The sequence below is a fragment of the Cydia splendana genome, chromosome 12, assembly GCF_910591565.1.
Source record: "Cydia splendana chromosome 12, ilCydSple1.2, whole genome shotgun sequence".
In the NCBI taxonomy this organism is placed as follows: Eukaryota; Metazoa; Arthropoda; class Insecta; order Lepidoptera; family Tortricidae; genus Cydia; species Cydia splendana.
The window spans coordinates 11,821,480-11,839,055 of record NC_085971.1 but is presented as its reverse complement, the minus strand read 5'-3'; the positions used below and the strand labels follow the sequence as shown (position 1 = coordinate 11,839,055).

Here is a 17,576-nt window from a genome sequence, read left to right as displayed (position 1 = left end):
TTTTGCTCATAAGTGTACTTTCTACTTATTTCTAGGTACCTACAGATTGATTAAATTTCCATTAAAAAATACTGGAAAACGACATGGTTACCTATATTATAATAAGGTGTATTCGGGTATTACCGAATGTCGGATAATTCCGAAATTCAGATGAAAATCACCCTTAATTCCATCATAATAAAAGTCTCTTTCGGAATTATCCGACAGTTTTCGACATTCGGAATTACCCGAGTAAACCTTACAAATATTTTACTTGTATGTTTAAAGCTATGGTTTAAAGCTATTTATTTAGGTAGATTAGTTTCCTACCTTAAAACATCGAAAATAGGTCACACAGCTATTTACGCACCTAAGTACACAAATGCGTAGATACCTAGTTGCTGTAAAAAAGGATAATAAAATAATACGTTTGACAGTTAAGCTGGCTTTTTAATGCCTGTGTCTTACTAACACTTTATAAGTAGTTAGGTAAAACACAAAAGTGCTTTTGTGAAAACAATATAGGTTTACTTACCTACCTATAGTTAATCAGATATTACAATAAAAAATACTCACTTGTATCCCCTCCTTAAATATTTATGTACTTAGTTGTATTTTATTACAAACATAGGATTGCTGCAAATGTTTTTTTATAACACAATAATGCCGATACCTTAAATACCAGCTATAGTAAATCATAAACAAAAAAAATGTAAAATCATATCAGAGCCATGCGCGCGCGCCCCTTCGGTCGAGCATTTATAATTATGCGTTGAGCATAAGGAACTCTTTATAGTCCGTGCGCGCGAGTGGATCGCACGCATCTCGCGGCTCTATTCGGACCCCTTTCCGTGTTGACAAATATTAGAAAAAGAAACAATATAGTGTGGAAATGAGTTGGGGCCCCGAGCACGATCGACGGATGGAAATCAACGAGGCGGTCGGCAAGCTGCTTCAGAACTTCAATTATGAGACTATTGTCCCACAACCCTCCAGGTAAGCGTTTTAACTAACTTTAAAAATTCTGAAAGGAAAAGGATCTCAATTCGGTTCTATGATTTTTTTAACGGCCTTCAAGCCTAGTCGGTAGTGAAGTGACCCTGCCTACGAAGCAGGAGGTCCCAGGTTCAAATCCTGTTAAGGGCATTGGTTTGTGTTTTCATCATATATTTTGTATTTGTTCCTGAGTTATGGATGTTTCCTAAGTATTTAAGCATTTATCTTCATAAAACAGACTTGCACGACAATGAACGCATATGTGCGTTGGTTGCAGTGAATGTGTTAAACAACATTTTTGTGAAGTTCCAGTTCTGATGATAGGTTCCGTGAGGAATTGAGGAAAGTCCTTACTAAGCAAACCTACTTATATTTATTTTTGTATTTTCAACTAAAAAACAACAATTTGTATTTAAACAGTGATATTTGGTGAAATGGAACACATAACAGAAAAAGTAAGGGCAAATCGCCTAGCATGGTACGGGCATGTGATGCGGAGGGATGAAAGTCATGTGACGAGAAAGGTATTACGAATGAATGTGGAGGGAAGTACGAGGAAAGGAAAACCGAGGAAAAGGTGGATGGACTGTGTGAGAGATGATATGAAACGAACGCAAGTGAATGATGAAATGACGGGCGACAGAGAGGTGTGGAAGAGAAAGACATGCTGCGCCGACCCCAAGTGAATGGGACAAGGGCAAGAGAATGATGATGATGATGTTATAAATAAATAATAATAAATAGGTGGAAGCAGGTTACTTTCTTATGATCCCGAGGGAATTTTCCTAATGTGTTTTGTTTACATAGGTCACTATAGTCCGTCAAACAACTTTGTCAGTAGAAAAGGGACATTAGGACATAGGGAAAGCGACATTCAAATTTTCTATGGGACGATAACCCTTCGCGCCTAAAATTTTTTAAATTTGCTGCTTTTTTTCTACTGACGGAAATGGCTTGACAGACTATAGATAAGTTTTGCAATAGACAAATATGAAACAAAGTGGTGGCCTATCAATCACATAATATACTTTTTTATAGTTGGTCAAACCAATTTGTCAGTCAGTAAGAACCAGGAAAACTTTACTCATCATTTTCTTTTGGGTGCTACTACTAGTGTAAGACAAAAATGATTGAAATGAGACAGTCCTTTGACAAACTATAAACCTATATTTCCATAGGAAATTTTTGGTGAGATAACTTTTAAAAAAATTAAAAAATTTATATCAACTTCAAAAATGTCAACGTGGGCTAAACATGATTTACGAATACTATACTTATATAAGACTAGACGGGCCCGCAGCTCCGCTCGCGTAAATGAAATAAAGAGTTCGTCTTATGTTTAGTTAAATACCGACCTTATTATGTATGCCATGGTTTAAAACTGTGATAGGGATTTCTTATTTGTAGCCGTTATTTGGATAACTCAATTCGCAAATTTGTCAAAAAATGATGTGATTTGATAAAAGGCAAGATTGTATTTTTTCATCTACACGTATTTGTCGTATTTATTTAAAACTTGTTTCAAGATAAAATTATTATTTGTTCTTATAAGCCTAGTTGCAAAAACGTTCATTAGATTAATTTTCGCCTTAAGACGAATATGGACGACCACCGCCCTTAAATCGCCTTTTCATACAAACATAGGTAGTCTAGTCCTCTCGGTCTTGCGATAGCTCTCGCCAGTCGCCATGGCCGAGGTTGAGCAGGTCTTGAGCAACTACGTCGTTTCAGCGGTACCTAGGACGTCCACTCGGGCGTCTCCCAATTTGTTGTCCCAAGTACCTGCGCTCTCTTCACGGCACGATCCTCTCCCATTCTCTCTAAGTGTCCGAGCCACCACTGAATTTAACCGCTTTTGTCTCTCAATATTTCGCCACTATATCGGACCACATCCTTATTTCTATGGCAACAAAATTATATTACGATATTTGGCCGACTGCTGACTGTACATTTGCTTATTTTTATGAGGTCGCTCAATAACATCTGAACATGCACTTTAATCTACCTACATAACTTACTATCAACTTTGTATTTTTGGCCCATCTCAGCATTATTAGCCCGTTCCCCGGACGAATGGCAATGTTTGCCGAAGCCGTGAAAGTCAATCTGAAAAATATAACTCAAAAATAAATTTAAAACAACAAAATACAAATCGATAATAATAATATTGTAATTACTTTGATTGATAAGAATGATAAGTCATGTAGGTATGACATAAATCACTCGTATGGGCTCTATAGACTAAGGTTGAGGTTGGCAGCACTTTTTATTTTACTTCGTGTAAAATAACTCAGAAATACCTGTATACCAACATGACAAACATAATTTAGTTTACTTTAACTTACGGATTATTTGGTCTAATCTGAAGCACCGCCAAACGAAAGCAACCGAGAGTTGCCGAGAAATGGCCGATGAAGATTGTTATGAAAATTTCTTTTCCTTATTGTAAATTAAATACGCATCGGAAGCGATAGTTTTTATGGTCTAGTTCTATTCCCATATGTATATAATTGATTTGAACAGGTTTTTCTTATCATACGTGCGTCGTATTCGAGAAACGTGTCAAAAACTTTTTTAGAAATTTGTAAGGCGCCATCTCGCTTCTTCCCTCGTTTTTTATCCCGTTCTGGTTTTTCAATTTTATATATATGATGATGACTAGACGGGCCCGCAGCTCCGCTCGCGAAAAGAAATAAAGAGTGTGTCAACCCTGCCAGGGTTCATAACGGTGATAGGGATTTCTTATTTGTACCCGTTATTTGGATAACTTAATACGCAAAATATCTGAAAAAAAATATGTGATTTGATAAAAGGCAAAATTATACTTTTTCATCTACGTAGTTATTTATTTAAAACTCGTTTCAACATAAAATTATTATTTATTTTTATAAGCCTAATTGCAAAAATGTTCATTAGATTAATTTCCGCCTTAAGACGAATATGGACGACCACCGCCCATAAATCGCCTTTTGGTACAAACGTACGTACTCCCCATTTCCCTTTCTGAATACTAACATTATATACTTACTACGGTTATGTGAATCCTGGCCTCCGAGAAAAGATCACACCATGTTTCTCGGTCTTGCGATAGCTCTCGCCAGTCCCCATGGCCGAGGATAAGCAGATCTCGAGCAACTACGTCGTTCCAGCGGTAGGTACCTATGACGTCCAATTGGGCGTCTCCCATTTCGTTGTCCCAAGTACGCTCTCGTCACGGCACGATCCTCTCCCATTCTCTCTAAATGTCCGAGCCAATGAAGCTTAGCCACTTTTGTCTCTCAGTATTCCGCCAGTATATCGGAACACATCCTTATTTCTATAGCAACAGAGTATTAGTAGTATTACGATATTTGGCCGACTGCTGACTGTACGTTTGCTTCGCCAGGTCGTTTCGCTCAAAAATATCTGAACATGCACTTAAATTTTATCTACCTACATTATAACTTGCTATCAACTTTGTATTTTTGGCCCATCTCGGCAGCCCGGTCCCCGGACGAATTTGTTTGCCGAAGCTGTGAAAGTAAATCTGAATAACATAACTCAAAAAGAAATTTAAAACAACAAAATACAAATTACTATTGATATTGATAACTTAAGTCATTATCAGTCATTATATGGCATGTCACTCGTATGGGCATAAACTAAGGTAAAAGGTTGAGGTTGACAGCACTTTTTATTTTACTTCGAGTAAAAAAGGCCGAAATCACTGCATACCAACATAACAAACATAATTTTGGTTATTTGAAGTTCGAAACGAAACCAACCGAGAGTTTCCGAAAATAGCCGATAGTCGTAAAATGAAGAATGTTATGAAAGTTTCTTTTGCTTATTGTAAATTAAATACGCATCGAAATCGATAGTTTTTATGCTCTTGTTATATTCTCATACTTAGATAATAGATTGGAACAGTTTTTTCTTATCATACGTGCGTCGTATTTGAGAAACGTGTCAAAAACTTTTTTAGAAATTTGTAAGGCGCCATCTCGCTTCTTCCCTCGTCTTTTATCCCGTTCTGGTTTTTCAATTTTATATATATGATAGTCAAGCAAATCTTGTCACTAGAAAAAGGCGCAAAATTCAAATTTTCTATGGGACGATATCCTTTCGCGCCTACATTTTTCAAATTTGCCGCCTTTTTCTACTGACAAGATCTGCTTGACCCAGTTATACATGTTTTCCTGCCAAATATTGTCTATGGAAATATAGTTTTAAAAAGTATAGAGTCGCACCAAGAAAAGTCTGCAGCAGATTTGATAGCCCACGCAGTGTACCTAAGTGTTATTTATACGTCATAATTTCATAGAAGTTTGACGTTTAAAATGACACTTGCACTGCGTGGGCTATCAAAATCGCTGCAGACTTTTCACGGTCTGACTCTATGTGATAAACCACTTCGTTTTTCATATTTTTATACTGCAAAATTTACCTATCTAAGTACCTATACAGTGATATATTATGTATAATGGTTATTAAAACAGTAAAAAGTTAACCTGCATTTACAAGGGAGTAAAGCTTTTGTTTAACTTCTCGTTCCTTGCTATCTCGTTCGCTATAATATTGATACAAGCGAAATATTATAATATAAAATATTTTTTAAATATTTATCAACACTTACATAAATTAAAAGTAAATTCCACCAGCTAACAAGACTATACCTATATACTTACTAACTTTACTACTCTACTTTAGTATACGATTAGCCCTACTTATGTTAAGTTTTTATTCAAACCACCTTAATATATAATTTACTTAAGTTAAAAAAAACCGGCCAAGTGCGAGTCGGACTCCCCAAGGACTCGGAAGGCCTATTTTATGTATTTTTTTTATCAAAATTTTAGACCCAGTAGTTAAGGAGATAAAGGGTAATTTTTGCCTTTTTTCTTAAATTACTTCTAAACTATTTATCTTAATTACGAAGAAAGGGGTTATCCATTAATTACATCACACGTTGAGGGGGTTTGTGACGTCACTTTGACTTATTTAAAATGTTTAATTTGCTGTACAGTTAAATAACAAGTTTTTGGAAAGATAATCATTTTTATTCGTTTAATTTTCACTCCTTATCAGTTTTGGGTTAAAAAATTACTAAAATTTCTTTTTCCAGAAATATTTTGATAAAATATTTATAATAGGTACAACCTACTTAATACGATTTGCCGATTTCGTTGAAAAAAATGTGACGTCACACCAGGGGGGAGGGTTTTGCCAAATGTGACCAAGTGTGACAATGAGGGGGGAGGGGTCAAAAAACCTAGAAATTCGTGTGATGTAATTAATGGATGACCCCAAAATTAACAAATTACGATTTTCTTTACTTTGGAGCAACCTGTAGGTATGTGTTAGTAGCTCCTGAGGTAATAAATAGTATGAAACCTTCTTCGACCGTTTTGATTATCTTTTTTATTTATGACATTAAGGGGCTACCCGAGGTTTTCATCGATTTTTGACAAGTTTTGAATCGTATCTCCTTTTTTTGCACTTTAGATAGAATTATAAGACAAACGGTTATCGGTTTTTCAATATTTTATCTCCGGTTTTGTCCACCGGATTTTGATAAAAATGAATACTTATTTTTTTATGAATTTTTTAAACATTGTCTAAAAAAACACTTTTTTCGTATCTAGTTTGCAGTGAAGGATCTTATATGTACGAAATCTACATATTTGGGTTCGTCTTTGACGTCTCGAAAAACGTGTCCAGGGTTTTAATTTTAAACTAATTAACACAAAAGTTATGGCCAGAAAACCAGTTTTTTAGCCTAAAATTGTTCAACTTTGATGCCATATATCTCGAAGACAATGAACTTTGAAGTAAATATGGGATACTATATTGCTTAAAGCCGTTGCTGTTAATATAATAAGCTACAAAAAACATTAGAAAACTAAGGGATTCAGATCGAAGGTCATTGGCGTGGGGTAGCCCCTTAATAAATAAGATTCTGACTTTTGACAAATGTCATCATTGCCGCACATTTTCAAACCAAATTGTCAAAAGCAGTGCAATGATTAATACCGTAACTATGTTTCTTTTTGTTGTCGATTATTGGAAATAACTTTTGTTTGATTTTTTTTTATCTTTTGTTCTAATTAAAAAAATATTACCGTTGGAGCATTTCTGAGAAGTAACCCTACGTGGGATTTCAGGGTTTGTCCAATGGCTAATAAGGTCACCCGTATAACACGATATATTTTGCAAAACTTTGTTTTTGTTCAGTTTTTTTTTCCCTTTTGAGATACGGAACCCTAAAAATAGGTCATAACAAACACCACATTCAAATTTTCATAAAAATATAGGTAACATTCCTATAAAAACATCGAGTCACGTATATATTTCATAAACATTGTAGGACCATGTTATTTTTAGGATGTTGAAGATGATGGCCCCGTTTTAACGAGCACATTTTTAAAATTTTAGGTCTTAATAGGATAAGTAGGTACCTAATATTTTTCAGTTTTTATAGCTTAAGTACCATAAGGCGCTGTATCTAATGCATTTTGTAATAACTGGGGCCTATTGCATAACAAACTACAACTAATATTACAAGCGGAACTCCTTATTTAATAAGTGAAATTAGAAAAGGAGTTCCGCTTGTAATATTAGTTGTAGTTTGTTATGCAATAGGCCCCTGGATGATTAAAAAGTTGAAGTAATTTTTAGGTACCTATAGATTGTTTGATTTAGAAAAAGACCGTTAGTGCATTAACTATTACATAATTAAGTAATTAACATGCATAGGATATATACCTGTACCACTTATTTAGGTATCTAAAAAGACTAGTAACACATAATAATACATTTGAGTGATTCTCAAGAAAGTGGCATCGACAGGTCAGTTAATGAAAAAAAAAATTTGTATTTATTTTTACTTTTAAAATATGTTTTACTACTTCAAGTACCTACCCTAAATTTTCAAAAGGGAACAGAAAATGAAGAAGTTATTTTCAAGACTTACAATAACGTATAGATTGAACACAGGTTAAAGTTAAGCAGGTTACAGTGAAAGATACATACATTTTTATTTTTTCCCTTGAACGGATAATAATACGAATGTCTCACTTTTAGCATAGATGAATAAACCTTCATACAATATTAAAATGATATTATTACATAAAGGGGCCCACTGATTAACAGTCCGCCGGACGGTATCGGCCTGTCAGTTGTTCGGAACTGTCAACATTTTGTTCTAACTGACAGGCCGATATCGTCCGGCGGACTGTGAATCAGTGGGCCCCTTTAGGCCCCATACCAAATTCTTAAAATAATCGAGACAAGTTAAAGTTAACATTCCGTTACAAACCCCCAGATGTCTGCCTTTAACCACTTGTCTCTACGAAACTATAATACGACACTTGGGTCATGATGGTACCCTACGGCGATTAGCTTGATACTTACTAATATTTTGTCATAGTTATGTATGATCTAAATAAATTTTCTGTGTATGAGTCAGATGCAATACCGCGCATGTACAGGTTGGTACAGATTAACAGTGAAAATATCCTTGGACAAACTTCGTGCGTGAATATTGTTGTAAAAAAAATATATAAGGCCTGTGCAAAGTACATTTTAAAAGGTATTGTTTATGTTATTATATAGCATGATATTTTATTTACATAAATTGATGCTTATAAAATCTAAAGAACTATTAAAACTGGAAGAGCGATGCTTTCGGACAAGACAGGTTACAGTGAAAAGTGCTACTCTTTATTTTTTATAAATATAAGTATTAAATTTAAATACAAATAATGACTTGGCCTCGATAAACATTGTTTTAGTTCATCTAGATACATTTTTTTTTCATATGAAAAAGAGCAAATAAAGATACATTCAATTCAAAAACTCGATGACTGGTTAAGATACCACTATTTTGAGAATCACTCATTTATTTAGCATTTTGTACTCTTACATCGGCAATATCGGCATAGAGATTAAGGCATACCGAAACATGATACCCTCAATGAGGTTTAAATTTCGTAAGCTCATGCAGGGCCGATAGCGGAAACGAAGCTCTCGAGTGCTTCTGCATAGAAAGGGATAAAGATATGCAAACTAACTCACGGTCGAAAGAGCACGCCGCATTTCCTTTAAGTGGTGTTAATAATTCAAACTTATTTATGGGCGGGTCTTACAGAACTACCAAATTAAGATAAACAAATGAACTGTTGGCGGCATATGAAAAAAGATGTGATCTCCATTCAGTCATGTTAGGGCGATAAGAAGTATAACAACACAACCGTTTCGCTTAATTTATTATCATATGTACTAAGAATTAATTCATTAATGACCTGTGTAATGATGTCACAATATTGATGATACTTGAATAACCTTACAGATATTAAATGAGTTACTCTGCGTCATCTTGGATATTCATTGTTAAAATCAGTATTGTCACTGAAAAAAAAAAACTGGTAATGGCATATACCTACCTGGGTGAATCAACTTTTTTTGTCATTTGTTGCTAATTGCCTTGGTTACGTTCTCCAGCTCTTAAAATTCCTAATATTATGGTACATACTTAAATTTACCAAACACGAATTTTTGTGGTTGTCATAAGCACTTTCCGTAAACGGCCGTCTAATACCTACTAACATTTCTGTAACTTTGGAATGTAGGTAGGAAAACTAACAAAATATTAATATAATGACACAGAAGTTGTACCTATATTATGCTGTCAAACATTACATGCTGTTACAGTGGCTACAGCCTTCGTTGGCAAGATGTGTATCAGGGATGGAACGATTCCATAATTAGCCATTAGCAGATAGATACGCGGCCCCGGGTCAGGCGGCTTCATGGAAACTCGACCTGTGCTCTAATTGAATGCCCATATTTTATCTCTTTATCTCTTGCTATATGTAGGTAGACATTACTTATAAACTGTTTATCTATCGGCGTTTCAAGTATTCTAATTATCTAATATTTTAGGCGCTTTGATATGTGTCAAAATAAAACTTGTTCCTTTAACCTTATCCGACCTTACAAATAATAAATAAATTGAGAAACAACTCCTTTTTTTGGGATGCCGTTAAATATTTATACTTACCTACATATAAAATATCAACAACATGATCTTAGTTCGTTAACGTTCTTGCGGATTACCTGTTAAGGGGCCCACTGATTGACAGGCCGATACCGTCCGGCGGACTGTTAATCAGTGGGCCCCTTTAGGCTGCTACAGAATTACGAAACCGATAACTTTGCAATAGGTACTAACTGCAATCTTATAAAAAAATAATTTGACCCTATTGTAACTTTTTGTTGGCTGAAAATCGTATACAATTAGGTAAGACAAATTCGGGTAAATTGAAATAATATACATACTTACAACTTTCAAATTGCCAGCAATCCTGAGATGTAAATGACAGACCAATGAAATAGGTACCACTTATAGGTTAGGTGCCACTTAGAGAAAAAAGAGGCATACAAATTTGCCCATCCTAAATCAAAAAGTGGCCCATCCTTAAAACTTTCAGTGCTGTCTATGTAGGTATTTACTTACCTAATATTAGTACTATACATGCACTTTTGCATATATACTATAAGCACAGCTGATAAGCTCAATAACGGCTGCTGATAAAAGCACAAAAAAAGAGCCAAATAAAAGTGAATTCCTTGATAGCTTATCTCTTGCAAAGAATTTGCACAACTTCAAAATATTTAAGCACGACTTAGATACAATCAGTTTAATAAAAGGCACGATACCTGCGATTATATTTCAGTAAATGTGTGGCATACATTTTAAATTGTGTTAGGAGGTACTTATACTTATTGACATTACTTCTACATCTACATTCACCGAAATTTTAATTTTGAATCTCAAATCTACAAAATAATAATCGATACTCGGTTCCTTCCTTAAAAAAATAAATAATGGAGTAAATTGGTAACCACATTTTTTTAAATTAAATTATAAGTACTTACCTATTAAAACTAACCTACCAAATTCATTTGTAACAAAACAGAAACCTTCCGAAGTCTTTAAGACAGGCCATAGCCTTGTTTTTACAGTGAACTCCTAGTAAGCTTTTTTAATTTTATTCCTAGGATCTCAGAACCTCGTGTAGGGTAGGGCGCGGCGTGTGACCATTTTTATCGTCGTCTTCCTGCCTCCCCGATTTATTTCCGCATGTGATAGCGCTGCGCAAACATTCCCATTGTGGGGTTCTTATCTGCCCCAGAGGCTCTCCTCGGACCCCTCATCAGGAGCTTGAGGCTCACCTTGTTAAAACATTTTAAAAAGTATATTTAATTAAGATTATTGATGGTTACATTGAAGTTGTATTTAATTATTTGTTTGCTTCGAAGTAATGATCAAAGAATACGTTACTACTTACTACTATTTAGGTTTTCATTATTAAGTTTGTGTAATGTGTGTATGTTTTATCAATCAAACCGAGTAAATTAGACCGTTAATCTTGTCAATGTTATGTGCTGATACCTATTGGTAATTATATAAAACGTAGTTTTTGTTTAACAAGTATTAACGGTTCCACAAAGCAAATTTGTTAAAATACGTTGTAGGTATATTTGCTAAGTTTAAAAACAACAAGCTTTGCTTAGTTTGGGGCTAGGTCGATATGTGTAAGATTGTCCCCAAAAGTATAGGTACATACATATACCTACATAATTATTGTAAAGTAGGTACCTATTGTTATGTATACCAAACCGTCTTTGCAGCAAATGTTTCAATTAAACGAAGTAACAGGAGTGCTACGGCAGCTAAATTAATTAACAAGTGGAAACATTCCTATAGGTAGGTATTATGTTTACTGCGCGATTAGCACCGCCATGCTGCCCGGCTTGCGGCAACACCAGCGCTTCAAAATATATGAACATATCGTATAAAGGTGCAATAAACGCATGTTTGAGGATTTCAAGATCATAGCACCACTAGTAGGTAAATATTCTCCTAAGTGGTTTGAACATTAAAAAACCAAGCTATTATCTCGGCACATATTTTGACGCGACAGCGTGCGTGTGAAGATGCCTAATAAATTTCTATCTAGATAAATATGACATTTCACTCCCACACTTTATTATTAAGTCTGTGCAGAGTTAGCTTGGTCCGATAATATTTCCATAATGAATAACAAAAGAAAGCTAACACGGTGCCATGAATTTAAGTCAAAATTTTGTTCTAACTGACAGGCCGATACCGTCCAGCGGACTGCTAATCAGTGGGCCCCTTAAGACGAAACGGGAGCTGAGCTAAAAGTCAATTTTGAGATTTCAAGCTGAATATACCCGTCGCTCTGACGGGGCGTGAGAGACTGTATTTGTGTGTGTAATGCACGCACACAGATGGGTACGCTTGCACCCGCGCGCGCCTCATTGCCGACAATTTGCAATGTCATTTTTCGTGCGTTACTGCCACGAGGCGTTCACTTATTACTTACTGTGTTGTGTTGCGATTGAATTTTTTGACCCGGCTTACGTTTACGGAACTCGATAATCTTTCTACTACTGTGACTTGGCTTTGTTTACTTGACTTTGCTGATCAGCTTATTGTTTTGGACTCCGTGAGTTGTGGTTACCTATTGGACCGCACGCAATTCATCTACCTTTATTCAAGTATACCTATACCTTTTGTTATACCTACGTGTTGTTTACAAAACTTCTGGTTATAATATTACAATAATTATGACTTATGACATTTGTGTTGTACGTAAGGTACCTACTTATGATACTTACTTATAAAGAATTCATGATAACGTCAAATAATGAGTCAAAAGGGTAGGGAAAATAAATCGTGTACTTACTTATATATACTCTTACACTCAACAGCCAACTTTAACATTAGAAAAAGGCACTAAATTTAATTTATAATGGGAGGTCGATCATTGTCGATTACATTTTTTTTAAGTTTGCTGCATTTTTCTAATGTCAAAGATGACTTGCCGAAGTATAGGTAGGTACCTACATACATATAGGTAAATCGTGTTTATTAGTTACACACATAATATTTAATGAATATGGCAATAGAGTTTGGAATTCATACTTACCTACTATTCTAAACAAGTTTCCTAATAGAGTTTTACTAGAAATAAGTAATAAGCCTAATAAGATTAAGTATATAATAAAAAAAGAACTGAATACCATAGTACAAGAATAATTATTAGTTAAGTAAGCACATAAATATAATACATATACCTACACATAAATATACATTATGTATTTATAATGATAAGTAATAAATATATTAGAACTTAAGATTAGGGAATAAATTTAATATGTCCCCCTCATCCTAGTTACTAAAATCTTAAATATTAAAGATTATAACTAGGTTAAGAACGTGTAATAGTATTATTTTTTGTGAATTAAAAACAGATTTAATTAAAAAAAAATTAATGTAAAATGCCTATGTACGTTTATATAAACCTACTTCGATTTATGAAGCACATAATTCTTATAATCACCATATACCTACTGTATTCTCATAAGGCCCAGGTACTCAAGAAATATGACCAATATTTGCCAGTATCATATTAGTTTTATTTTATTTGAAAATTTAAGGCACTAAAACATCTCTATTCCGATTGAAAGTAATTTATTTAAGTATCTAAATTTCAACGAACTTAACCTCTAAGTATTATACTAAAAAGGTACCTGAGGGTATTATTATTATACGAAACATTATTTTAAGAATACGAGTATTCATTACTTTAGAAGGTACCTACTTATAGATTTTATTGCGTGATGCACATATGCGTAATTAGCCGAAACCTTTATAAGAGTGTAATTCATAAGAAGTACATAAGATATAATTTATGTACTGGTTTGCTGTTAGCTTTTAATTGTATCACTTTACATATATGTTACTCAAATAACTAACACGGTTACACTGTTGTAAGAACATTATTTTTCAGGTAGGCCTTATTATACCTACTATAGGCCTTATTACCTCCTAGTACCTTAGTAGTAGTAGTACTACTACGGAAATTGATTCAAAGACTCAAGACTGACTTAAGTGGCAGTAGGGTGTAGGGTTTTTTCTAGGCTTAATGAGTTCGCTGAAGCTTATTTTTTATACTTAGCGCACAGAACCACTAGTTTTACAGTATCAGCTCTAACCACATGTCACCATTTTGTCCTTTACGTAACAAACTCAGGGGCCCAGAATATCCGATGTACCTATCAAATCAAGGTTCTGTACCAAATAAGGCCCGGTTATTATAGTTCGTTATTTTTTAGCATTAGAAAGAAGGTAAACAATCATGACGTGTCTTTTTATTAATAATTATTGAAAAACGCTTTCAAAAATTAGTTTATATTACTTATGAAAGCAAAAGAATATAAAAAAGTATATGATTAATACATACATACATACATACATACAATCACGCCTATTTCCCGGAGGGGTAGGCAGAGACCACGGATTTCCACTTGCTACGATCCTGACATACCACTTTCGCTTCCTTCACATTCATAAAATTCCTCATACACGCTCGCCGGTTTAGGGTGCTCTTGCTCATTAATATGATTAATATGATTTATAATTCTAACACATTTGCTATGACTTATTTTTCAATGGTAATTTTTAATAAGACATGTCAAAATCTGTTACCTTAATGCAAAAAAACGAATTCAATAGTCATATCAAACGTCGATTATGCAGTTGATGATGAGCTTGCATTTTCTACCATTGGTGCTGCAAATTCATCAACCGGTGGCGATAAACTTTGCCCTCTTGTAAAACAAATTACTATTGTGATTGTGTCCAGCAAAAGGCCAAAATTCGGTTTACTTTCCTGTTTAAAATATTACTAATTTATTCATATTTCAGATTAGGTACATAGGTAACTGTCTGAATGTTACAATGCCAGCTGGCAAATTCTATCACATTTGTTTGTTTGGTAGTCATGGTAACATTCACTTACATTGATATCCTTATTAAGATCTGTATCTTATTATCCAGACCTTAAAATATTGCCACCGTTGCCCTTTAAAAAAATACTGTTTAAATAATTGGCTACTCAAACAATGCTTCTATAGTATAAATAATGACTACACAAAAATGGGTAGTATTGTATATAATGCACGAAATAAGGCCCGATTCTTAAGCGGGTTTAAATTTTGAGGCCATGTCCGCTAATACTATAGACAAAATATCAAGTTTAATAAACACAAAAAAAAATCATTGATGGGCCTTATTTTATAATTTAGGCCTTACTTTGTAATTTAAAGTAGAGTTAGGCCAAGAAAAATCTATAGCGATTTTGATAGAACACGCAGTGCAAGTATTATTTCAAACGTCGCTTCTATGAAATTATGACATATAAATAACACTTGCACTGCGTGTGCTATCAAAATTGCTGTAGACTTTTCTTGGTCTGACTCTAAAATATTCTTTATTACACCACAAACATAAAAACAAATTTAAAAAAAACCGGCGAAGTGCAAGTCGGACTCGCACACGAAGGGTTCCGTACCATTATTTATAAAAACGGTCACCCATCCAAGTACTGACCCCGCCCGACGTTGCTTAACTTCGGTCAAAAATCACGTTTGTTGTATGGGAGGCCCCACTAAAATTTTTATTTTATCCTGTTTTTAGTATTTGTTGTTATAGCGGCAACAGAAATAAATCATCTGTGAAAATTTCAACTGTCTAGCTATCACGGTTCGTGAGATACAGCCTGGTGACAGACGGACGGACGGACAGCGGAATCTTAGTAATAGGGTCCCGTGTTTTACCCTTTGGGTACGGAACCCTAAAACCGATTTACAATGTAGATAAAGGTAGCAACAGGCGGTCTTATCGCTGTTAGTTCTTATTCTTCGTTTGTTTAGCATTAGAGTGAAGGTGACGTGTCTTTTTAAGCATGCAATCGTATAATTATTTAGCTTTTTTTGTAATAGTTATGTACTTAGTGGTTAATATTAGTATTTACTTTTTTTTTTTCAATAATGCTTAAAAACGAAGTATAGACATGACAACCAAATATTAACGCCATTGTAGGGCAGGATATACAGAACATGAATCATTTGTACTGTCACGCTCCGTGATTGTTGAGCCATTTAGGGTTCTAGCTAAATTGGACATTCCATAGAGCACGAGTAAGTATGGAACAACCAATTCAGCTAGGACCCTAAATTGCTCGACAATTACGAATCGTGCCTGTAGGTACCTAAAAATTGTGTTAACCCATTTTAACCATGCAATAAAATATTTTTGACTTTGATTTCTAATTTGAAATATTAGAATCAAAAAGTTCATAATAGATTGTATATCATAACTACAAAAATGTGTTCCCTACTCTCAACCCAAAACCCCTTGTATCTTAGGATCTAGATATTTTCACACAAGACGGTTTATCGATAACTTCTTACATCACTAGATTATCGACATTAAATGTCGACTATTGCCCATCACTTTTCTGGCTGTGTACGTATTTAGAAACTTGACTCCGCCCCTAAAATTAGTGCGATAGGGACAACTGCAGCTGAGGCGAAAAATCCTGCGTAAAAATGACAAAAATCGAGGTTTCGTAGTCCTCTTTTTCCTCCCCCAAAACTTAACCAATCGTAACCAAATTTGGAAATCTAAATGATTATGAAATTATCTGTGTCGGACCGTTTTGCTTTTTTGGCTAATTGATATCAGTTTTGAATACCACGCCTCTCATTGCGGCATAGTCTATTAGGCCATTTTGGCCGTTTTTGAAGGGCTCTAGCGCCTTAAAAAACAAAAATATCAAAAAAAGCAAAACGGTCCGACACAGATATTGACAATATTAATCTGTGTTGAAAAAATCATTGCTCTAGCTTGAAAAACCACGGAGGAAAACGAGGACTACGTTTGTATGGAGGAATGACCACTCCTGTTGGCTCTTAACTGTTGTTTTAATGCATAATGCAATTGATTTTATTCAATGCAACATTTAAAATTAGGTTAATACTTGATACTTGTTCCTGAACTTTATATACGTACATCAGGTAAGCTTTGTCCTAGAATGTAGTCTGTCAATCAAAGACGTGGCTCTAATCCCAGCCGCGGCGGCGCGGTGCACTCGTATGCGCAGTGATTGTAGCCTCCCCTGTAAGTGGGGGCGCAAACACCGGCACACAGGTGCCGCCCGGAAGCACCCTGTGTGCTCGCCGGCCACTTCGCGACTTCATTACTGTGTAGCGGTAGCGGCGAACTTGAGATTATCTCGCTTTGAAGAAAATATGCTTTTCGTCATAGTTGATTGCAGTGGGTAAATTATTTATTTTTCAATTGACTTTTACTAGCATGTTTTAGAATGAACGTTTTTTGTCCTTGTTTTATCACTTCAGATCGTTTTTATTAACTAACAAGGGGTGTATTCATTTATTCAATAAAGTTCTAATTTTCTACTCGAACATATCAATTAAGTATCTAAAATAAAAAAAACTAAAATTAACAACTAAAATAATCTAAATTAAAATAAATCTAAAAAAGCCCCCCGCGGCATTGTGCCAAAGATGCTGGCAGCATTCCCTCGCTGAATGGCAATACTAAGTAATAAATTAAATATTTTTGGGCGCTTAAAGTCTTCAAATCCAGGAGTAGGTAATAGTAGGCAGGTTACCTACCTACTTCTGTAGAAATATTTAGAATCCAGGTTTAAAAATTAGGTCGG

The 17,576-nt window shown here is 34.7% G+C and overlaps 1 protein-coding gene across 1 annotated transcript in view; it reads left to right on the top strand.

The window, feature by feature from the left end:
* The first annotated feature begins 688 nt into the window (after positions 1–688).
* Positions 689–17,576, top strand: part of LOC134795808 (transcription factor Sox-8-like) — a 36,244-nt gene continuing 19,356 nt past the window's right edge. The window contains exon 1 of the mRNA XM_063767740.1: positions 689–975. Within this exon, the coding sequence (XP_063623810.1) occupies positions 872–975 (104 nt within the window). The 5' untranslated portion in view covers positions 689–871. The remainder of the gene's footprint in view (positions 976–17,576) is intronic.